Source organism: Gadus macrocephalus, chromosome 11 (assembly GCF_031168955.1).
Source record: "Gadus macrocephalus chromosome 11, ASM3116895v1".
Taxonomy (NCBI): Eukaryota; Metazoa; Chordata; class Actinopteri; order Gadiformes; family Gadidae; genus Gadus; species Gadus macrocephalus.
In genome coordinates this window covers 22,381,082-22,405,609 of record NC_082392.1, presented here as the reverse complement: position 1 = coordinate 22,405,609, position 24,528 = coordinate 22,381,082, and the positions used below count along the sequence as shown (strand labels likewise).

The window sequence follows — 24,528 nt, the reverse complement described above, 5'->3', positions numbered from 1 at the left end:
TGTGTGTTTAATAATAATAAGGGTCTTAAAGGTGATAATCCTTGGTCATATAGAAGTGATAGATATAGGTACAGCTGTAAGGAGATTTTGTTTGGATAGATATAGAGGGATAAACAAAGCAGATAGGCTATCTGGTTAGGTAGATAGATAAGGATATATCTATCAAACTATATCTAAATACTATATCTATATACAATATCTATGTATAGGGTGCTCCTCAATGATATCACGGGGGGAGTTTCCGCAACATAGTTGTTATTCTTCCATTCTTCAGACCGCCGGACACTCCAGCGGTCTGTCTATAGAGGTGTGGGACCACAGGGTTGGTGTTGTTTCTACATTAACATGGTGGTGATTGCTGGTTTCTAGGACTTTAACTGGACTGCCCCTGAGTCGACGTTGTCCGAGTCTTCCCGACGAGACGCCCGGCTTGTTGTCATGACCTCCGGGTTAAATGAGTAGGTCCTCCGAGGCATGAAAACACTCTCCCAAAGGACCTGCTAGACTGGGAGAACATTTGTACTATAGGGAACAGGGGCAGACGGGTCGGTTGTATTCAGAGGAAGGATGAAAAAGTTCTCCAGGATGCCGAGGTCGGAGAGCGGGGGACTCGGAGGGTCCGGGACCAGCAGCAGCTACTCCGGGAAAGTGTTCGCCGTGGGCCGCTATCAGGTCACGGTGGAAGAGCTCATCGCGGAGGGTATGTCAATTTTCTACCACCTTATCTGTTCGCTGTATCACATCTATAGTGAACTTTTTGTTCAATATCTCACACTATCTGTTCAATATGTTATATCTAAACGAAACTATCTGTTCAATTTCAGATATAGGTCGTGTAGACTTGACAACATGACCAGATTTGGCTTTTAGAGAAGTACTTTTACCTCTTGTTATGTGCTTCTTACATTCTTTTCTGTTTGCATTGTTTTCTGTAAGTTGAACTACGGTACATTGTCATTTGAGCATCATTAAACAACATTTGTCAGTCACTAATGGCATTTTAATCAATTTCAGGCTATACCTTAACTTTAAAAACCAGTAACACAGTACGAAAACAAATAAGTAAATGCAGAATAATATGGATTTTCCGAGACATTTACATGTCAGTCTAGTTGCTGAATGCAGGAGGAGTTGAAAGGGATGACTTCTGCATAAACCAGCTGACGTTTCTATCTCTAGACTATTGCAACATATTTAAATGCAAAGCTGTTCACACACTGCAGAACTATGAAAATGTGTGTGCTAACCAGACATAACCATGAATCACAAAAGTTAGTTGTGTATCTGTATTTACTTTATAAGATTAGATATTATAGACTACGGATAGCCTAATGGACAGAAAATAACGCGTTAAAGCAGCACATATCAAACAAAGAATTGGCACAATTGAAGTACTAGTAGGAGTAGATCATTAGGGGGTGTTCACACAGGCAGTTTTTTTTTCCAGGTGCGGGTGGATGTTTTACATTATATTCCTATGATACAGGGTGTTTTTGTAAAAACATCCTGGGTGCTTTTAAAAACACCGCTGCCAGCGGTTTTTTTTCACTGCTCTGGGTGGTTTTCAAGTTGGGATAAATTCAACTCGCCAAGAAAAAGCACCCGACGTCAGGCAGTTTTTTGACAGCTGACCAATGAACGAGAACCTACGTCACTAGGAAAAACGTTGGAAATTCAAGAATGGCGACCCAAACCAAGACGTCTTTCCCGACGGAGCAACTGGTTGTTCTTGTTAGTGAACATGTTGAGTTATATGACATGACCAACAAGTTATACCACAACATATATCACAAGGAGAGTATCTGGAGGACGATCGGTGGGATTTTGGGACATTATCAAACCGTAGCTCCTGAATACAACTATGAAACGCCCCGTACTGCTGCCGTCCCCGGTTTATGTCATGCACCCACAAACGGGAGGGTTCATCGTTATCCTCGTCATTGTCATCTAACGCCAAAACAAGGGCTAATTTTCTCATCCTCGACATTGTAACTGACACACTAAATTCCCGTAAGACCACTCTCTCCCACCAGTCTTGGCTGCGGACTCGTAAATATAAAGATCTGACGAGAAATTGACGTTGCTGCGCTGTCCTCCTCCTTCTTAATTGAAGGAGCAGGCAGAGAAAAGCTCTCTCCTGCTGTGCTTTCATTAAAATCAAATTTAAAATCCCCGATAGTGATAAGACATCCATTATGTCGCCGCCGGTCCAGAGACGTGTCAGGTGTGCGCGAGAGACATAACGGACACTTTTGTTACTGCCATGTATACAGTTAATTCGGAACACATTTTAGGAACAGATCTATGCCGCATAGAAATCTATGCCGCATAGATCTGCCATGTAAACGCGGCTACTGTAGCGTAGTCAAACCACTTTGATACGGTAACCGATTGGCAACGTTGGCTCTAGAACATTCTGCTCTAGAATGAACTTGACAAAACCACCCTGTCAGTTTTTTAGTTGGTAAAAAACCGCCCGGGTCAGGTGTTTTTTAATATAAAAAAACTGCCTGTGTGAACACGCCCTTAATCTGTCTTTCTGGACACATGCATAGCTTTAGTTTAGGCATTGATTTTCTGTTTCAGATCATTTTGAAATTGATAGTTTATTTCTCAACGGCTTGTCAGTAAACACTGACGGCTTGTCAGTGTGTGTGTGTGTGTGAATTGTCGTGTCATCTATCATTATTTCAGACTGTTAGTGAAGAGTTAGCTGTTAGAATAGGATAGGGCCCAGCCAGCAATCTTGCAAAAGACACACACAACTGGTGAATGGGGGTTTGGTTGACACACACACACACACACACACACACACACACACACACACACACACACACACACACACACACACACACACACACACACACACACACACACACACACACACACACACACACACACACACACACACACACACACACACACACACACACACACACACACACACACACACTCTCTCTCTCTCTCTCTCTCTCTCTCTCTCTCTCTCTCTCTCTCTCTCTCTCTCTCTCTCTAGTGGTGCAACAACGCTTCACGGGTTACCCGTGATCCGTACGGCTCAACCCTCACGGTTCGGGACGCAAGTGATCAGCGGATCGGCTGAAAAAAATAAATAAAAAATTGTGCGTTCACGTGATCAGCGCATGTTTTTAAAGGACAATTCCGGTATTTAGCACATTGAGCCCCCTTTCTGGTTTGTCTAGGATGAAATATAGTGGTTGACACCGAAATGTTGACTATTGGTCCTGTCTTGGGTATTTGGTTCATTTCGATTCACCCCTGCCTGCTTCAGAATGGCTGGCTTTGGGCATTCAAAAACCTGTCCTTAAAACAACCCTAAACGTTCATTTTCAGGAATGTGCAACCAACCAAATGGGTAGTGGTGTTCGTTGATGAAGTACCGTAGCGAAATAAAGTTTCTGTCGTCTTTTATTTGGCGTTTCGTAAATCCCATTGAAACGGAGACCGAAGCGGAAGCGGAAATGGGCCGTCTGTGTTTGGTTGTAGTCTTTTTACAGTTTTTATTTTATTTACTATCCATGTTCAAAAGAAGAAGGAATAATGCCTCAGATTGCACTTTATTTTTTTTTTATAAGTTTTTATTTTACACAAGCATTTTTTTTTTATATTTACTATGCTTAAAGGAAGCAGGATTATTACCTAATTTTCCATTTTATTTTGTTTTTACACATTTGAAGACACACACACACACACACACACACACGTTAATGAACGTGTAGTATAACAGTAGAAATGGTTGAAAAACTCAACTTCATGGATTGTTCTCCAATCTAAGAGGTCAGACGTGGACACTTTCTCTCCACACAGCAGATTTCCTAAACTGTCTGCTAGCAGGAAGCTAGCCAAGCTACTCACTTCCCTTCCATTTTCTCTCTATCTGCTGCAGAGATATACTTGTGTGTTTGTGTGTGCATGTGCGTGTGCGTGCGTGCGCAGATGGACATTCTGATGTCTACCTGCTCCTAAATTACCTGTATCTGTACGCGGCACTGCAAGTGGTTTTGGACAAAAGTGTCTGCTAAATAACTTGCTAGTAATCGTAACCATTGAACCTTGGGTCCCAGGACAAACCCAACAACAGCAATGCAAACACAGTTTCCATGATAACAGCTCACATGATTTCATGCAGCTTGTGTACTATTGAACTTCCCTGACGTCCCTTACTGACACTCGGCTGATGTAAATACCCTTACATCAAGTCCAATATGTTTCATATCTCCATGAAGTACAGAATATAATGCCTCAGTAACTAGAACTACTCTGGTGGGTTGATAGCTTGATCCCCAATACGTTGGAGTTTGCTTTCAATAAGACACCCTTCCTGCTAGTGGTGAGCAATGAGCATCTCACCATCGTGTACGAGTGTGTGCTAAGTTGACGGCCGATGGCAGGACAAGAGGGTTGTTTCCATTAGGTGGATGGGTGGCAGTAGGACTAGAAAGCTGTGTGTGAAGGGTGGGTGACGGGGGTTGTTCCTGATCTCCTGGAGATGAACTAAAGCAGGTTAGAGTTGTCCACCCTGACAGAATGCTGATTAGCAACCCGTCCACATTATTAGCATGATTAGCATACTGTACTGGCCATCAATGGGCTGATTGTGTTGTTGTAGCAGCAGGGAAGAATGCTGGTGCGACACAGTGCTCGCTCTATGACAGGGACCGGGTCTTTGTGCTCAATAAGGCCTCCTCCATCCACCTCCCCCCATTGTATTCCTCCAAACCGTCTCATTATTGGCCAATCACAGAAAGGCGTTTGGCCAAGTAGGAATGGCTTGAGGTTGACAGGTTGAGTCAGTTCAACACTGAACTCAAGCACATTAGTCAAAAGCAGCTTTATTCGTATATATTGTGGTATATTATCATCTTTATTATCTAATACATTATGGTATTCTGCGTTTTCGGTATTTTGTGCAGCAGAATAAAGTATGCATGAGGAGTAGCCATGTACTGACCTGGTATCTTTATTTTTAATCAAAGTCGAAAAGCTGAAGCACAGTTTCCAATCAGGCTCACAACTTTAATTTCTAAGGACCTTGGATTTACAAGGGTTTTAAGATTCTAGCAAGGATGGTTGGTTTGAAGAGCACCTTAAACCAAACCATGGTTGGTTGGTTGGTTTGAGTAGCCTTTCATGGTTGGTTGGGTTGAAGAGCCCATCATGATTGGTTGCCTGGTTTAAGGAGCCTATCATGGTCGCAGGGCTGTGCAATATCGACAAAGTCTTCTATCACGATGTGGGACATTTCATAGATATCACGATATAGTACGTGGGGGCTGGGGGGTTTGAAGATGATTTGTTTCTTTGAGAGCCTAGCACAGTTTGTTGGTTTAAAGAGCCTAGCATGGTTGGTTTTTGGAGAGCCTAGCATGGTTGGTTGGTTTGAAGACCCTATCATGGTTGGTTGGTTTTTGGAGAGCATGGTTGGTTGGTTTTTGGAGAGCCTAACATGGTCCGACTTGGTCATCAGGTGGTTTGAGGACATGATTGTATCCAGAGTCAGGTAACGCAGGGCCGTAGGGCCGCAGGGCCGAAGTAAGAATAAGAGTGTTGTGGTGGTCATGACTCATCTTCACGTATCTTTTTAGTTGAAATCCTGCTCCTAGCTTAGTCCAAGGCTCAATATGTTGATTTATATCTGAAGCACTTTAAAAAAAATCTTAAAGAGAATTTGCATGCTTAATGGTAAAAAATGATTTATTTAGGGCTGTAACGATACTTGGTTTCGGTTTGTATCACGATTTCTAACCCGCGGTTCGATACATCCCTTTATTTAAACAACACTTATATAACAATAAACTTAAAGGGACTCTCACCTTTGTTGCATTTGAGAATTACAGCACATTCAAATCATCCCGCCTTCCTCCAATGCCCCACCCCCTAAGCGTTAGTACAAAACTAAGCGTTATTTTTTAGAGTACTGTAACGACCTCGCCGGTGACATAATGATGTCGAGTTATTAGTAGTTGAAGGTAGTTTTAATGAACCAAAACCAGGTCACTGAAACCCGTAACATTGTAACCAACGGCAGAAAACCGACACAAAACAAACCCCGGTTACCCCGGCAACCCCCAACACGGTCTCACTCGCGTGCAGGCCCCCACCCTCCTGTTCTTCCAAGGCCCTCCCCCAGCTGACCTAATGATTCGCCCCCACGCTGATTGACAAGAAGAACATTACAATACATGCACATAGAACAACTGGCATAACGGACAACGAAATATAATGTAACACATAACACACAAAGTATTTAACTGTCCCAGGGTCGCTACAGTACAAAAGTTCTAGACTCCCATGGGTTATGTTTAGACTCCCATGGGTTATGTTTAGACTCCCAGGGGTCATAATATCTACCATCCTGGAGCTCCAGATTAGCGGGACAACGTCGCGTCTGAGCCCGAAATGGGTCCCGTAATCGGACTGAGTGTGGCGGTTGGTTGCCAACGGTCTGGAGGTCTTCCTGGAGCTCCAGAGTAGCGGGACAACTTCGCGTCTGAGTCCGAAACGGGTCCCCTAATCGGACTGAGTGGTGCGGTTGGTTGCCAACGGTCTGGAGGTCCTGAGAATCATCCAGGGGAGCGGGAGCACTTGGCTTCTGAGGCCGAATCGGGTCCCCTTGTCGGACTGAATGGTGCAGTTGGTGGCCAACAGTCTGGAGGTCTTCCTGAGGCTCCAGGGGAGGGTAACTCTGTGAGTCCGAGTCCGAAATGAGTCCCCTAATCGGACTGAATGGTGCAGTTGGTGGCCAACAGTCTGGAGGTCTTCCTGAGGCTCCAGAGGAGGGTAACTCTGTGAGTCTGAGTCCGAGATGAGTCCCCTAATCGGACTGAATGGTGCAGTTTCAGTACGCCGTGGACCACTTTGGTCTGCCATCGTCAGTCGCTACGGTCGCTACTCGCTACTGTCTGACGTGGGATCAAAATATTAGTGTTATTACCTTATTAATACCAATTTAACCTTATCCAAAAAAAGTGTAAAAATGCAACAAAGGTGAGAGTCCCTTTAATGCAACATTTTATAACAAATAATTTGGAACATTAAACAGATTTGAACAGAAAGAATACTTTTAAAGTATAGCAAAATGAATAAATAAATAACCAAAGATTTCAGTTGGAGGATGCTTGCAGGTAGGCAAAAAAAATCCTCAACTAGTTTTGTGGTTTAGTACGGAACCCATAAAGGGACATGAAAAAAAAAAGTAAACGTTTCTCATGAGCACGAGAAAGTATCTGGTGCTCACGAGAAAGTATCTCATGAGCACGGGGAAATATCGTGCGCATATCACTGTGTGTGTGTGTGTGTGTGTGTGTGTGTGTGTGTGTCGTCAGCGAGTGGGTGGACGAGCGAGTAGAGCGTGCGATAGCGTGCGTGTCAGTTTAGTGAAGTAATGAACGAGTCCGGTTGTTTTTAAGATAAAGTACCCAGCCTGTCAAGAACCGGTGGCCGCTTTATCCCAAACATATTCCGACCTATAAGCAGACCCACTGTCGGTCAAAGTGAAGGGTGTTGCCTTTTGACCATTAAATAAATGCCTTGAATAAATGCCGAATCTGTATCTCTCATAAAGAATATCGTCAGACAATGCCAAGGGATCGGTTCTGTCCCTCTGTCTCCAGAGAGACGCCTGTACGATAAGTGCGCCGAGGTCCATGGGAACACCCACAAATGGTGACGCCATTATCGGAGGAGGGGCTAGAAAGCTGCGCACGCCGATATAAGTATCCGATCTCCGGGTAGACTCGCTGAAAAGCTGCTCCCGACCAGGTTTGGTTGCGAGCGTAAGTCATCATGGTGATACAGCGACGCTTAAAGAGATCGACTTTCATGGTAAAGCTAACCCAGGCTTTCAGCTCAACATACCTCGCTAACCCTCTAATCGAGCTTCGTAGTAGCCTACAGGCCCCTGGATTGGGCTTCGCGGGTTTGTTTACCGGTGTAGGTACCATATCGGCTCGGCTTCCAGATCGGCTCGGGGTCCGTCGTCTGCTGATTACGTCACACAATACGCTATCTACAGCAACCCAACTGGGACAAACTAAATTGCATTCTACTTTCACGATGGATAGACGGACACCATTTCGCAAATTTTCAGTTATCTCAGTGTGTATTTGTCTCATTTACTTAGACTGTTAGACTATTTATAGATATAATATAATATATAATGTATAATAAAGATATATATGACATATATATATATATATATATCACATATATATATATATTACATATATATATATATATTAGAGCTGTCAGTTAAACGCGTTATTAACGGCGTTAACGCAAACCAATTTTAACGGCGTTAATTTTTTTGATTTTTTTTTTTTTTCTTTGGCTCAAAACAAAGAAGCAGTAGCCTGACTGCTATGTTCAAATGAAATTTGTTCAAAGCAGTCTTTTTATTGCACTATAGGCTCTTTTTTTGTATCGTCCTGTTTTGATCAGTATATGCCAATGTTGTTATCAATAAAAAATCATTTGCACAAGGCAAGCCGATGCACTTCACCATGTTGATAAGAGAATTAAAATGAGAAGAATTATGGGAAAAAGAAATCAAGGGATTTAGCATAGAAAAAGAATTTGCGATTAATTGCGATTAATCGCGAGTTAACTATGACATTAATGCGATTAATCACGATTAAATATTTTAATCGCTTGACAGCTCTAATATATATATATATATATATATATACATATATGACATATATATATATATATATATATATATATATATATATATATATATATATATATATACACATATATGACATATATATATATATATATACTTAAGATAAGATTATCTTATCTTATATATCTCTACTTTTAAGCTATTTTTCACTCATCTGTGTGTGTGTATTTGTGCATATATACACATATCCAACAGAAAAATCACAATGCTTCTCATGTTTTTTATACATTATTTGCCTAACATAAATAGGAGTCCACACACGCGTAGTCAAAATGACAAGCAGTTTATTGCTGCTTAGCACACAAACAATACACCAAACTGAAAATGAAGCTTCTCTTCGGAGTGAACCAAGGCCAAAATAATTAAACAAAACAAACTAGATTTTAAAGGGAAGTTCAAGCTACCTAAACCCTATGTCAAAGTAAATAATAAAAAAGACCATCACTAAAACTAACATCCTAAACTATGAAAAAACATGAGAAAACAAGTCAAAAGAAAAGGCAGCTCACTCCTACTGCTTCCAGGTACTAACAGTGACTATATACAAATGTGGAAAAGAGGTAAAAATGTAAAGTTACTATGTACAACAAAAGTGACTAGTGAAACAAACTAAGTTAATACTTAACATGCATATTCAATCAAAACTAACTAAGCACAGGTCAACCTTGTATGCAGAAACAACAACACAAACATTAACACAAACATCTTAAGGACATATAACTATATATATATTTACAACAATAACAGTCAAGAGATTTTGCAAAGTATTCTCAAAAGTCCAACATGTGAGTGTCCTTTCTGGCTGCTCATCTGGCAGCATTTCCACTAGTCTTGTCTGGCTGCTCATCTTGCTCTGCTTCCACTAGTGCTGTCTGAGGTGCAGGGGCTGGAGGACAGGCAAGAGGGACATCTGCAACAAGCAAAGATGTGCAGATATAGTGTCAAGAAGTTAAGTTTGTAACTGACATGTCCATGGTAGTTGCTTCATTCATAATTGAAAATGGCATAGGTTTTAAAGATTTGCAAAAACGATAAAGATAAAATTCAGTGTTCAATTAAAAAAAAAAACAGTAAAATAAAACAAATGAATGAAATTATTGTCATTACAGGGCACAGAGTGGAGATCACTGAGGGAAATTTAGTTTTTTTTATTGTAAGGTTTGAATACTTTTGACGGCAATGTATCTTAAGGGTCCTTAAATAAGTAACATCACTCAATTAGTTTCAAGGGTCTTTTTGTAGACCTACATACATTTCAGTGACATAATTTAGTCTAGGATTTGTGTTTGTGTTAAACTTATGTTTACCTATTGCAATTGGCTGCAGAAGTGATTGCAGTATCCCGGATCTTCAGCTTCAGAATAGATTGCTTCTAGCGCTCCCCTTTTTCCTGTCCCAACATATCCTGTAAAACAAAAAGGAAGGAAAAAAAACATACTGACAAGTGACCTCTACAGATGTGATCAATGCATAGTTATGATACTATGTGTAATCACACAGATACCAACACTATCAAGTACTGCATATGATGTATACCTGGTGTGCAGTTTTTATATAGTCCACATCCAAGGCAGGTGTCAATGGTGTACATGGTGCAGAAAGCTTTTTTGTACGTTGCAGAAAACCTACACCTGTGTAACAAAATTGTGAGTCAAAAAAGCGCATTTCCATAGAGATATTCAAAACACCACAGTACTTAAGTATTGTATACCACTGCTATTAAATAACTTACTGTCAAGCCACTGAAAATGTGCCCGTCTTCTCAAATAATTGGTGGACACAATGTCTCTGAATGTGGTACACACCAGAGCCAATGTCAGGTAGACATTATCTCCTTCCTGGAGCTCCACCTCTTTGAGGATTTCATCAAGCACAGATGTTGGCATCTGTAAAATATAGGTCAGGAAAAATCAAGCTTATTAACACATTCCCCTGATGTTTAGGTGTACAGGTTCTAGTAAAAAAAAAAAGAAAGATTACCTCCAATATGAAGGACCTGTCGGCCTTTTCAAACTGAACCTTTGAGGGAAAATTATTTATGTATCAATATAGACAAGTAAGAATAAGAAACCTGAACTGCATTAATGAGTCTATAACAAAAAGGAGCATGACACTGGGTGTCCTCTGCCATCAACATCATGCTCCCCTCATGATCCCTTTTTCTGGTCTTCGGGATCCTGTAGATCGGCTACAGTGATCCTTGGAGCAATGCTGTGGCCTCATTTGTCCAGTATGCAAACCTCTGTCCGTGGCTTTCGAGTGACAGTGACAGAAAAAAAAAGGTTAACTAATGTATAACTAATGTTGTGTAGGAAGTTACATTTAAAGTTGTCGTACCCATCAATCTGGAACCGTTCCATCAAATTAATTAACATTTCCTTCAGTACTAATAACACTCACCTATTTTTTTACATCCTCCCTCAGTGTTTTCCAATGGTAGGATGCCAATACTTTTTCTGTTGTTCGGCGTCTCCCTGGATGACCCCCACTGCCAAGATTGTCATGGCACTCCTTTAAGGCATTACATACAGACTTGCTCCTGGTTACACACCACCAAGCAAGGTTTTCCCTGGAAGCTGTAATACAACTGCTCGTCTGATGCAGCAGGAAAATACAACATTCATTTAGTGTTTTTTGGGGGTGTAAATCTCTGGTTTCATCACAATACAATATTATATCGATTCATTGGACAACGATACGATATTTGCAGATATCAAAAGTCTGCCGCGATACGATTTTGATTCAGGGGCATGCGATCGATATGAGACGATATCATATGCCCATTTAACACAACCTCTTACATTCACATCAACTCACATCAACTTTATTATAATTTCATCATTTTATTTATTAAAAAACAAAAACAATCCATTTTTAATACAAAGAATAAAGTGCCACATAATTGCATTTAAGTGCAAAAGGTTTTTTTATTCATTTTGAACATAGACCATTCCCAACCTATCTGTGGATAGTTTTCTTCTAAAAACAAAACATCCCTCGGAATCATCTTGGCTGTTAAGATAAGCCTTCCGTGTTGCCAGATTGGGCAAATTTTCAGCCCGATTTGGCTACATTTAATCACGTTAGGCTGGAAAAACGGGACATATGCCCAATCTCAACACAAACCGAAACTAGACATAGGCCTACTCGCGCTCACACATGTGCTCGCTGTTGCCTCGTTTAACCGGTGAACGGATACGAGTGGCTTGGCGCTTTGCGCAGAAATACTTTCACAAACAATAAGAGCGTGTAATACAGCAATATGCATCGATGTTTGGGCTTTGCATCGATGCAGTTGGATCGTTCGCCAATTACGTTAAACCCCTAGTGTTTATGTATGTATAATAATAATAATAATAATGCATTTAATTTAGAGGCGCCTTTCAAGACACCCAAGGTCACCTTACAGAGCATATAGTCATAATAACTGGGTAGGTTATATTATGACTAAAAGCAGCACCTATTACTAATAGTACTTGGAAGGAAAAAAGTAAAGGAAGAGGGCTATGATAAGACACCTCAGACAAGATGCAACAGACAATATTTTCTATGACGTTCAAATCTAGGCTAAAACCTACTTATTTAGGATGGCTTTTAGTACCCGGTAGTATGATAATACTTTTATTTTATCTTGCATGCTACATTTATTTTGAAGTACTGTTGAAATACACAACTCAAATGGTCCTACCCCCTCTCCTTCAACGCTGACTCTGACTCCACCCATTCCAAGTACCTGGGGTCGCTCGCGGGGCGCGGGGGAGGGGAAGTGCAGTACGACCGTTTGATTGACGTACTTACTGTCCAATGCAACTCGGTGGCTCTGGAAATCATTGGCTGGAGTTTTTCGAGCCCTGCCCGTTCCACAGATGATTGACTTGTTTAATTTTCATGTCAGTACTTCTAACTCAGTGGCTGTAAGTGGGTTATGATAAGGATTTCAAGTAATTTTGCAAAAATGGCCAAAAAAGCGAATTCCATACCCAACCTTTAAGTAAAGTTAATTCACACTGTGTGACTTACCTTTTATTGTGTATCTTATTGATGCTTTACGAATCACTGCCTTTCTGCTCTCTGGTTTCGAGCTAGTGTTGGTTAAGGTGTGGTAAACAGCACTAGTTTCTAGGAAATGCTTAATTTCTGCATAAAAGCTCTCCATAGCTGCTGCCATCTCCGGGAAACAAAACTCTCCGACGTACAGTATCTAGTTACGTGGTTGCTATGACTACAGCCAGAGCTACAGCACAAAACAGCCAATCACAACTGTCCGACGTACAGCCAATCACAATGTACGCCCATTCAAGCGTACAGCCAATGATATTGTGTGACGTAATCAGCAGACGACGGACCCCGAGCCGATCTGGAAGCCGAGCCGATATGGTACTTACACCGGCGTTGCTATTGTTACCGGTCTTGCGTGTTCAAACGGTTTATTCGGCATCTAATAAATCGCTGTCTAATCAATACTTCATTCACTGCCTCTTCCGTGGTGATTACAATATTATGAATAGACTGCTCTGTAAAAAATAAATAATAATAAATTATACCAGATACATTTTCAGTCGCACCGGTGCGCCCAAATAAAATATTTGGTCGCACTACCCCGAATTCTAGGCGCATGTGCGCCCAAATTAGGCGCACTCTGGAGCCCTGTGTACATTGTGCTTATGAGGAACTGCTGCCTGTGTGCAGAGCCATACGAGCAGCCGGACAGGACTAGTGGAAGCAGAGCAAGATGAGCAGCCAGACAGGACCAGTGGAAGCAGAGCAAGAGGTGCAGCCAGACAGCACTAGTGGAAGCAGAGCAAGATGAGCAGCCAGACAAGACTAGTGGAAATGCTGCCAGATGAGCAGCCAGAAAGGACTAGTGGAAATGGAGCAGTGTTGTACTGTATTGTCCCCGCTACTGGTCATGTGATAATAATAATTATTATATAATATAGTAAACCCTCTCCCCGGGAGACACACTGGATCTTCTTTAAGAGATATTGAGTTACATATTTCTCGAAGTTTTAAAGTGTGTATAATGCATTTCCAGGGGTAATGACATTATTTATCTTAAATGCTTTTTTTAAATTCAAGTGCTTCTGACGCACACACACGCATATGAAACCATGGGTCAAAAGAGTATGAAGACCAATACAGAAAACCACTGCATGAAGAATTGGTTGTTGAAGAGATAAATGTTTTTTGTGGACATGGAGAGAGGAAGTGGATGGATGAGTTTGTCCACTAACAAGCAGCCATTGTGGACGGTTTGTTGGAGCCTTGGTTTTCTTTGTCTGCACATGACTCAGCCATCTATCCCTCTAATGAGAGCTCCCACTAGTTCTCCTGGTTGTTCATCCATAAAAACACAGTATGCTGGCATGGCAACTACCAACGTCGTAATACAGCACCGTGAAAACACAATACACTCTCCTGATCTTTACAAGGGCGGATGCAGAGCATTACAGGATACATCCACTCAGCTCTGGTTCCTACCTCAGGTGGTAGAGAGGGTTAACTAGTAACTGGAAGGTTGCTGATCCCCGGCTCCTCCAAGCGTGAGTGTCGAGGTGTCCCTGAGCAAGGCACCTCACCCTAACTGCTCCAGACGAGCTGGCTGTCGCCGTCCGTGGTTGACTCAGCCGTCCGTGTGTGAATTAATGGCTGTAAGTCGCTTTGGCAAATGTCAAATGCTACTTCTGAAATGCTATATTGTACTTCCTGTGAGCTTTATGCATCAGCTTATTAAAGCTAGCTAAATAACATCAAATCTTTTGACAAATTGGTCTGTGCTTGGCAAGGACCGAGTCCTCATTGGTCTATGCTGACCCCTTGTGTCTCTGTGTGTTTCAGGAGGTTTCTCTGTGGTGTTTCTGGCTCGGACGCACAGTGGCATCCGCTGTGCTCTCAAGAGGATGTATGTCAACAATGTGCCCGACCTCAACATCTACAAGAGGGAGATCACCATCATGGTGCGAAACTCCTAATTAAAATTTTCACAACAAGCTCCCAATGTTGGCAAAACAGAAAACAAAGGTTGTGTTGCAGTGTGAAGTGTATGGTATTTGTTAGGGCTGCTTGATTATGGGAAAAATCATAATCACGATTATTTTGGTCAATATTGAAATGATTATTCAAACGATTATTTTTGAGTTTGAAAACATGTATGTATTCAGCATGTCTCTCCCAAAAAAAACTTGGTAACTGAGAACTTTGAAGAAAATGTTCCAATCTAAAATGATATACAGATATGTATATCAGCTGTTCTGCCCTTTCAATTAATCGCCCAGCCCTAGTATTTGTTATAAGTAACTGGAAGTTGTGGTTGGTTGTCATATGTGTGTGTATTGTGAAACTATGTTGCAATACTCAAAAGTTGTCAGACCATAAGAACATTGTGTTGTCGTATATTGTGTAACAGTGAGTACTTTGTTTGTGTGTGTGTGTAATTAGAAGGAGCTGTCGGGTCATAAGAACATTGTCCGCTATCTGGACTCCTCCATCAACTCCGTTTCAGATACTGTTTGGGAGCTTCTCATCCTCATGGAGTACTGCAAAGGTACCGTACAGAACCTCGCCACTACTCCTCCTCCCCGCATTCCTCCTCTCTACTGTCAACCTATCCTCTTCCTCTTCTGGTCACCATCGTCCTTCTCTCCTCTCCTCGCTTCACTCTCATCCTCGCTTCCTCTTCCTCCTCCTCTCCTCTTCATCTGTTCCCCTCTTACTTTCTCGTCTTCACCTCAGCTCATCTCCCTCCTCCTACTCTCTTCTCTCTCGTCCTCTCTTCTCATCCTCTCATCTCCTCCTATCTGTACACCCTCCCCTCCTCTTCGCCTCCCCTTTTCACCGGCGTTCCCTCCTCTAGTCACCAGCTCCTCCTCTACTCTCTCACCACCACCTCTTTTCCTCCCTCACCACCTCCTCTCCTCCATCACCACCTCCTCCTCTCCTATCTCACAACTCCTCCTCTCCTCCATCGCACCTCCTCCTCTCCTCCCTCACCGCCTGCCCCTCTCCTCCCTCACCACCTCCACCTCTCTCACCACCTCCAGCTCTCCTTCCTCACCACCTGCCCCTCTCCTCCCTCACCACCTGCCACTCTCCTCCCTCAACACCTCCACATCTCCTCCCTCACCACCACATCCACTCCTCCTTCACCACCTCCTCCCCTCCTCCCTCACCAGCTCCTTCTCTCCTATCTCACCAGCTCCTTCTCTCCTATTTCACCACCTTCTCCCCCCCAGCTGGTCAGGTGGTGAAGCAGATGAACCAGAGGTTGACTGCAGGGTTCTCCGAGGTGGAGGTTCTCCACATGTTCGGTGACACCTGTGAGGCTGTGGCCCGCCTGCACCAGTGCAAGACGCCTATCATCCACCGGGACCTCAAGGTGACCTCTATAGTAACCCTTACAGCAGGGGTCGGCAACTACCGTATTTTCCGCACTATAAGGCGCACTTAAAAGCCTTTAATTTTCTCAAAAAACGACAGTGCGCCTTATAATCCGGAGCGCCTTATATATGGCGAACACACGAACACTTAGGCCCCGTCCACACGGAGCCGAAACGAGCGAAAATGATCCGATTTCGATTTATGCGGTTCAGGGATACCTCCGTAAAGACGGAGTCATTTCGAAACCGCATCGAGCTGTAGAAACGCTGTGGTAAATATTCAAGGTGCTGGTTCTCCAGCACCTTGAATATACAGCACAGTGGAGCGCATCAAGCCTGCGCGCTGTATACAAACATTCAGTCACGATGAGATTCAACCTTTTAAATTGAGCAGAAATACTTTTTAATGTACAGTTAGTGTTTACATTTATCAAGGGGCTTTATTTAAAGCTCCAAATAGGCCATTCATTGAAGGTGCGCCTTATAATCCGGTGCGCCTTATAGTGCGGAAAATACGGTAAGTTTGTCCTCGGGCCATTTTTCTTTCCAGCCAGTAGGTGGCGGGCCAGAACATTATCAAAGGCTAGTTCAAGGAATTGATTAATGAAAGTGCATCTGGAACTGCGACACAGGCCCGTAAGCTGGCTTAGTCATATGCCTACTGGAGCCCGACCGATATAGAATTTTTAAGGCCGATACCGATACGAATATTTTGTGATTTAAAAATCCGATATGCCGATATATCTGCCAATATATATATATATATATATATATATATATTAAAAAAAAATCCAGAAACGCGCAACAAAACAAACAGATTTCCCTAACATTGGTTATTTGTAGTTATCCTTTAAATCCTTTTCACTCTCAGCTAACACGTAACAACAGCAAAACTGGACATGGTGGTCATGAATTAAGTCATGCTTATCGACTTTAGAGAATTGATGGGGATGTTCTTTTAATTGTTATTCAAGCAATGTATGTCTCGTGAAAGTTGCCAACTTACCATGAACACACTTGCACACATGAACAACACCGATGATCTCCGTCATTCACTCTGCCTAACTCTGGCTGAATCAGCGGGTTTGGGCGTTAGAGCGCCCTCTGGTGGACAAACTTCCTTTTTTTTATTGTATTCATTTATCGGCCATTATAAATGCCGATACCGAATAGTTTGAAATGCCGATATATCGGTCGGGCTCTAATGCCTACCAAGCACTAGATGACTCTTAAAAGACGTACATATAAACAAGTGTATGCCCTAATCACGTAAATGTCATGCCTGATCACGTTGGGTAGAGGTGTTGCTGCATTGTCTCCACAGAGACCACGCAGCAATATCATCATGAGCAGTTCTAACTGGAGAGAAAGTGAAATCTGTGAGCTGCTGATCATGTGAGAGAAGGTGATGCAGTCATATTAAACAAAGACGTTGAAAGATGGTGCGATCTACGAGAGAGACGCAGAGGAACTGTCCTAATCCGTCCCTAACCCAAAAGTGGTCAGCAAAATAAAGAATATGTTGGCGTTTTTGCACTTGTAAATAGTTAATCGCGTTTGTAGCCTACACTCAGACGTGAACTCATTCTTGCATGCGGGTGTCTTCATTCATAAAAAAATAAAAACATGCAAATTATTCTAAATAGGTCTAGACTCCGTGCGCAGCCCCGCCTTCTCCAGTGAACCAAGATAGCCCGCGCCGTGACGAACAGGGGATTTTACCCCCTCGGTTTTACACGGGAAACTTGAAATAAGACTGTGAAATCGCTGGGCGTGCCAAGCCTCGACCGAACCGGCTTGGTGCGCACCTAAAAAAGCAGCCATCCACTCTTAAAAAACACACAACACAACACACACACCACAGCGGGTGCTGACTGACTGCACACACACACACACACACTACGGCGGGTGCTGACTGCACGCACACGCACACACAACACACAACACACAACACACAACACAAACACAACACGGCGGGTGCCGATTGACTGCTCACACGCTCATATACACACACCATGGCGGGTGCTGACTGACTGCGCACACGCACGTATAGACACACCATGGCAGGTGCTGACTGACTGCGCACACACACAAACCTGGGGGGAGATTTCTTTTTTTTCTTTCTTTTTTTGCAGGGTCGTAATTATTTTGTAGATTTATTGCAGGTTATGCTTGGTTACTGAAGTCTCTAGTTTATCATAAGCAATATTCTTAAAAGAGTGTCCACGTTGAATTAACAGGTCGGGATCTCAATGATCCGCTTCAGTATGATTTCTCCTGCGATCGCGCAATTTGAATCGTCCCATCAAACATTTCAAAGTCTCTCCCAATGTCTGATCATACTTGGGTCTGAAGACAATGGAAATTGTCAGGTTACTCGCGAAGAAAGCAAGTTGATGCTGAACGTAGTCCAATGTATTTCCAAGCACAGATCAAAAATGCAATCCACAAGTTTTCTTTGTCCGACGTTTCGGAGGGCAATTTTTCAACTTAATGTAGGGGCAGCTTTTCAGCGGACGCTTCTGAGAGTGGATAAATCCGGACAACGCGTGTCTTGAATCATAGATCGATTTATTTGTTACCTTCTTACTAAAAATACAAACAAAGATGTCCCTATCCGGCTATCGCATTCACGCGGTTGAAAAATTGTGTGCCACTTCCGCTCCACCTGGTCATAGGTAACCGTAACCCATCAATATATTTGACACATCAGAACGCCAGACGTCACGCTCAATTGGCCAGACAGAACACGGCAGTCAATCCGATTTTAAACATAGAAATACGTAATTGTAAACCACAATTCACCATGCTATTAAACTATATTTCATAAATATTATAATTATTTCAATAGTGTTATCAATCTTAATCACTCAAATTAATTTGCAAACATAAATATCAGAATGGCTCCAACAACCAGCCCATTCTGGAAATACTAATGCCGCGTTTCCACTGCAGGGTGCGGAACGGATCGGATCGCAAAGGTGCGGATCGGGTCGCGTTTCCACCGCCAAAAGTGGGCGTGACCCGGACTTGGCCGTACCCGTTTTGGCCTCGTTTTCAGGACTCCTCCGTTGGGGTACTGAAAACGAGACGAGACGCCGGAAAGGGTCCCGGGAAATTCTAGCTACACACCCCCTCCGTTGATTGGTCGACAGAATCATCACTTCCGGGTGACGCGGGGATAAAAACAAACAAACAGTAGCCTCGAGGTACTATTCTTTACAATTAACATGTCGCGTAAAACACTTGCTTGGGCGAACAAGGAGGTGGAGACGTTCTTCTGCATTCTTGGGGAGGAAGACGTTGTTTACGATGTTTACGTAGCTGCCGCGGCGATCGACATCCGGCCTACCACAAAGGGTACTGTCGGCAGTGGAAACGCGACCTCGGAACTGAGCTGGGCTATACCGCCCCCTCCCTACCGCACCTTTGCGATCCGATCGGTTCAGCACCCTGCAGTGGAAACGCGGCATAAGGGACCTAGGCTATCAATGCAAGCTTAAAGTGTTTATTTTTGGCAGCTTGAGGCATGTCCACAACCGTGTTTTCATTGGTTTAGGGCTGGCAGGGCTCTCCAGCAGAAAATCTAAACAATGAGCAAAGTTCTGCTCCATATCAGCAGTGATAGGCAGTCTTGCAGTGTGGCGCAGGAGATGTTTTTTGTACCCTTGAAAAAAGACCTATTTCATCTCTGAAATATTTGAATCCTATCTCTTGTAATGTGATTGGTGGATTCAAATCAAGAATTAAAATGTGTCAGATTAAAAGGAAGTGAAATATGACCTTTCCTCCTTTCAGCCTTGCATGCACACTTCTTTCAGCCTCACACACAAACCCAAATAATTTGTAATTGGTCCAGAAGTTCACACCTGTGATTGTCGTAATGGTGTGTTTATTATTGTCAAACCGCTACGTGTGTGCACAGTACACTAGGCCTGTTGGGTTTCCATTGACTCAAATGAATAAATAGATTGTCCCAAACTGGATGTGGGCTGTAGTGTGAAGGGAAGAGCAGAATCAGGCTGCTTGCATTGAGCAGCAGTTTAATTTCTCTATTGTTTAGGGTGAACCAGCGGTGACTGTTCCCTTTTTCTCTCCCTCGCCCCCTCATTTCCCCACCCAGGTGGAGAACCTGTTGTTAAGTGACATGGGGAACTATGTTCTGTGTGACTTTGGCAGCTCAACCCACAAGGTGCTGCTGCCCCAGAGGGATGGCGTCGCCGCGGTGGAGGACGAGATCAAGAAGTAAGACATGAGACATTTAAAATAGTGAGAGATTTTGAGATGAACCAAGATGGGATGTTGTGTCAAGGTACTGGCTCTAAGGTGTGTGTGTGTGTGTGTGTGTGTGTGTGTGTGTGTGTGTGTGTGTGTGTGTGTGTGTGTGTGTGTGTGTGTGTGTGTGTGTGTGTGTGTGTGGCTCTCTCTCCAGGTATACCACTCTGTCCTACCGAGCTCCAGAGATGATCAACCTGTATGCAGGGAAACCCATCACAACTAAGGCTGATATATGGGTATGGTTAGGGATTATACTTGGGGAGGGTTTGGGATTTGTGTGAACGGGGTTCACACTCATGTCTATAGAGCGTTTTTGATTATAAACCTTCATACTTTTAAATACACCTTCAACAATGCTGCCGCACCAACGACTTCTTTGACATGCCAATTAGTTTGAGTTGACTGAATGTTCAGTAAGTTTATCACTAGCAGTCTTCCTTACATTTTGCAAGTTCAAAGTTTATAAAAACAGGTTTAGACCATCTGTATTATAAATCCTACAGTCTATTAAACCATATTATTATTAAAGCAGAAACTATCACTAAAAAATAAAATGCATCATTGCTTATATCCCTAAAAATATATAATGAATTAAAAAGCGCTTTTCTCCTTGAAAAGTAATAGCAGAGATTGCCCGACCATTGAATATTAGGTTGAACAAGTTAATAACAACAAACCAACCGACCAGAACTTGACACCCCTAGATTAATGCGATTATCGATTTAAGACCTTGATTCAATCATTAGATTCAGACATTGATTAAGCTTGTCTCTTAGGCTAACTCTGGCTCACTTACAGTTTGACTGTTGATCAGTGTGCAATGTCCCTGAAATAAACGTATAAATAAATATTTTAACCTATTGGACAGCTGTAGTGCTGAGCCCGAATATTTGTTGGATAGGTTATTCAATTCCGTATTTTTATTTCTATGAACATTTTTAAATGCATCATTTCTGAATGCCAATGCATGTTGAAGGTTAGGTAACATATCGTCTGAATAACCCAGGGATAATAAATCTAAAACACAGGTTTTTTAAGGGTGCGAGACATGGCACATTCCGGGAACGCTTTCAAGTCGATGTCAATTTCAGATAACATTAGATATCAACAAAATGGCCTGGCCAAACTTGAGATCACCAGAAATGATCGCACGAACAACAGCGACAGCCGTTAAACGAGCTGGTTGTAATAATAAGGATTCTCCACAGAATTTGCTTTTCCATGACTCCTGCTATTCAGTTTTAGCCATATAAATAAGAGGTGATACAAAGAAGAAAACAGGTCTAATAATAAACCCAAATTAATTAAGCTGCTATTTCAATTTTCAAACAAGGTAAAAAAAAAATACTAAAAAGCCGGCCCTTATAATAACAGGTTTGTGATTTAATAAGTATGAAAACACTCTTTTTCTTTTTATAGAGATCCGTCAACATCGAAAGCTGTTGTGATTTCTTTGGGTGAAGAAGGCTAGTCCCTGCGTGCAATTTCATCAAAGCTTTGCACAATGTTCAAACCTCCTATTTGCTTTTTGATGATTGGAAGCAGGCCTCTTCTCATTCTGTGTATGCTCAAACTTTTAGGCTGCATTGAAGCTCTGCAATAACCAAGTCCAACTCGGACCAATGAGAGAGAAAAAAAAAGCTACTGAGCCAGAGCAATCCTACATATTGTACTCTGCATCTTATTTGTTATTTTAATTTGACTGTAGAATAGTTGGTAAAAACATGATTCTACCGCATCGGTCTCTTCCGGATCCTGTTGAAGAAAGGAAAGTAACTTACTGTATTTACTTTATTTCTCTTGATAAATGTTCGAAAGCACGGTGATTATTCAAAAGCTTGAACTTTTGTGTTCAGGCAAGCCCTAGAAACGAGAAATTTTTAGGATGCAGTAAAGCCATGGACCTATTAAAGAAGAGTAGAGCATGTAGAAAGCTCCAATTAATATGGATGCCCATAAAAACATTTTCATTACATTTTGCAATGTGACGTCCGTATGTCTCTCGCGCATTCTCGTGTATTCCGATTAAGGTGTATTTTCATTTTCTATTCCGATTGAGCTGTTCTTCCACTTCTAATCTGACCAGAAGTGTCCATGTAAACGCGGGAGAATTAACAATCAATTCTCATTGCATTTTGAATAAAGCATATGAATAGTTAATTTTAATATAAAAATATTAATGATTAATCAAAAATTGATCGTTAATTCTCCCGACGATCGACTAAGACAATTTAATCGAATGCCCATCCCTTTTGAGGTGATGGTGAATTGCTGACCACCTTGTTTCCCCCAGGCTCTGGGCTGCTTGTTGTACAAGCTGTGTTTCTTCTCTCTGCCCTTCGGAGAGAGTCAAGTCGCCATCTGTGATGGATCCTTTGTCATTCCAGACAACTCCCGCTTCTCCACCCAGCTGCACTCTTTAATCAGTAAGTCACTGGCTTTTTAACAAGTTAACTAACTTATAAACTAGTTTGCTATTTTTTAACCCAATTAACTATCTAATATACCAGTTATCCATCTTAAAGCAGCTAGTTATCCATCTTAAAGCTAGTTATCTATCTTATGGCGCATTTCCACTGGAGGGTGCGGGTCGGTTCAGTCTGGAAAGGAGCGGCACGGGTCGCGTTTCCACCGCCAAAAGTGGGCGTGAGCCGTACTCGTCTCGTGGTACTCCTGCGTTGGGGTACGCCTGAAAGGGTGCGGGCAAGTTCGACCTACACACGCCGTTTGTTGATTGGTCCACAGAATCGCACTTCCGTGCGACAGGGATAATAACGAACAAACACATTACCCGCGAGATTCTGACAACGGCCAAAGACAGAAAAAAAGAAAAGAAAAAAATGTTGCGCAAAGGTTTGCCGTCCTTCTTGGACGTCCTACAATGTTGCTCTTTGTTCATTGTGCGCGTTCTTTTTCCTTGGATTTATTAGCAGGCTACACTGTGTGGGGCTGCTATGAGGTAACGATATTTACGTAGCTTCTGTGGCTATCACCATATGGCTTAAACCCCGCCCTACCATAAAGGTACGGTCTGCAGTGGAAACGCGAGCCTTAACTGAGCTGGGCTATACCGCACCCTCACGCCTGAGGCGTGCTGGGTCCGAAGCGTACCCGCCTGTGGGGCATTATAAGCCAATTAACAATGTAACATAACAATGTAATAAATGATCAACCAGTAAACTATCTTATAAGAAATTAAATGTCTCATAAGTCATAAACCACTTAACTATCCTCAAACTACTAGAATATCTTATAAACCATTTAGCAATCGTAATCACCAGTTAACTGTCTTATAAACCAGTGAAATACTTCATGAACCAGTTAATACCACTTAACTTATAAACCTGTTCATGATCTAACCAGTGAATTTCTTGGCAATCAGTACATGGTCGTTAATACTGAAGAACATGCAGTTGAATATTACTCTCCATGCTACTTAGAACCAGCGTTGATCAGAAACAGTGATTGAACTGTAACTGTCTTAAATAAAAACAGAAGCTCTATACACTGTAATGTAACGTGTTCTATACACTTGTCATTTTACCAAGTAGCTCCACCTTGTGGTTTGAGATGAGATTGACTCATAATGTGTGTGTGTGTGTGTGTGTTTAGGATACATGCTCGAGCCAGATCAGGAGAAGAGACCAGATATCTACCAGGTGTCTTACTTTGCCTTCAAGCTTTCGGGGAAAGATTGCCCCGTACCAAATCTATTCGTAAGATGCTTAATTTATACTTCTGCGTCGAATTGCCGCCTTGGGTCTCCACGTAGTAAAAAGTGCCACTCTACAAAAATCTCTCTTTCTCTCCCAGAGCTCTACCCTTCCCTCCTCCCTCCCAGAGCCTCTGACAGCAGGTGAAGTTGCAGCGAGGAGGAGCCAATCCAAGGCCAGGTGCTTAACCTTTGCCCTCTTCTAGCCCCCTATAAGTGTGGCAGTTGTACACTGTACATTGTGGGCACATATCGGAAAACATGCCTTCCTCAGGGGGACATATTCAGGAAAACCTGCAGACGCAATCACACAGTAACAGTAATATTTTATAAACAATACAGCAGACTACAGCATGTGTATCTCATTACTGGGCATTTCTCACCAATGCTCAAGTGCAGAGCGCATATGCTTTCAATCAGAGTATAAAAAACGTTGCTTCCACTTGCCCTCACTT

At 42.4% G+C, this 24,528-nt stretch overlaps 1 protein-coding gene and 1 long non-coding RNA gene across 9 annotated transcripts in view; one reads left to right on the top strand and one right to left on the bottom strand.

Moving 5' to 3' along the window:
* Window positions 1-24,528, top strand: part of bmp2k (BMP2 inducible kinase) — a 43,483-nt gene that overhangs the window by 333 nt on the left and 18,622 nt on the right. For 7 of the 8 annotated variants that reach the window (XM_060065894.1, XM_060065896.1, XM_060065897.1 and 4 more), the window contains exons 2-10: window positions 370-700; window positions 14,546-14,664; window positions 15,146-15,251; window positions 15,940-16,082; window positions 20,207-20,328; window positions 20,516-20,597; window positions 22,655-22,787; window positions 23,974-24,077; window positions 24,175-24,254. In XM_060065894.1, coding sequence (XP_059921877.1) covers window positions 568-700; window positions 14,546-14,664; window positions 15,146-15,251; window positions 15,940-16,082; window positions 20,207-20,328; window positions 20,516-20,597; window positions 22,655-22,787; window positions 23,974-24,077; window positions 24,175-24,254 — 1,022 coding nt within the window. In that variant the 5' untranslated portion in view covers window positions 370-567. The remainder of the gene's footprint in view (window positions 1-369; window positions 701-14,545; window positions 14,665-15,145; window positions 15,252-15,939; window positions 16,083-20,206; window positions 20,329-20,515; window positions 20,598-22,654; window positions 22,788-23,973; window positions 24,078-24,174; window positions 24,255-24,528) is intronic. The other variant, XM_060065898.1, reaches the window with a different exon arrangement.
* On the bottom strand, window positions 9,582-10,339 carry LOC132468254 (uncharacterized). The gene is made up of 3 exons (XR_009528188.1): window positions 10,244-10,339; window positions 10,015-10,112; window positions 9,582-9,617 (listed from the first exon to the last, which is right to left on the bottom strand). It is a non-coding gene; the product is annotated as an uncharacterized LOC132468254 (long non-coding RNA).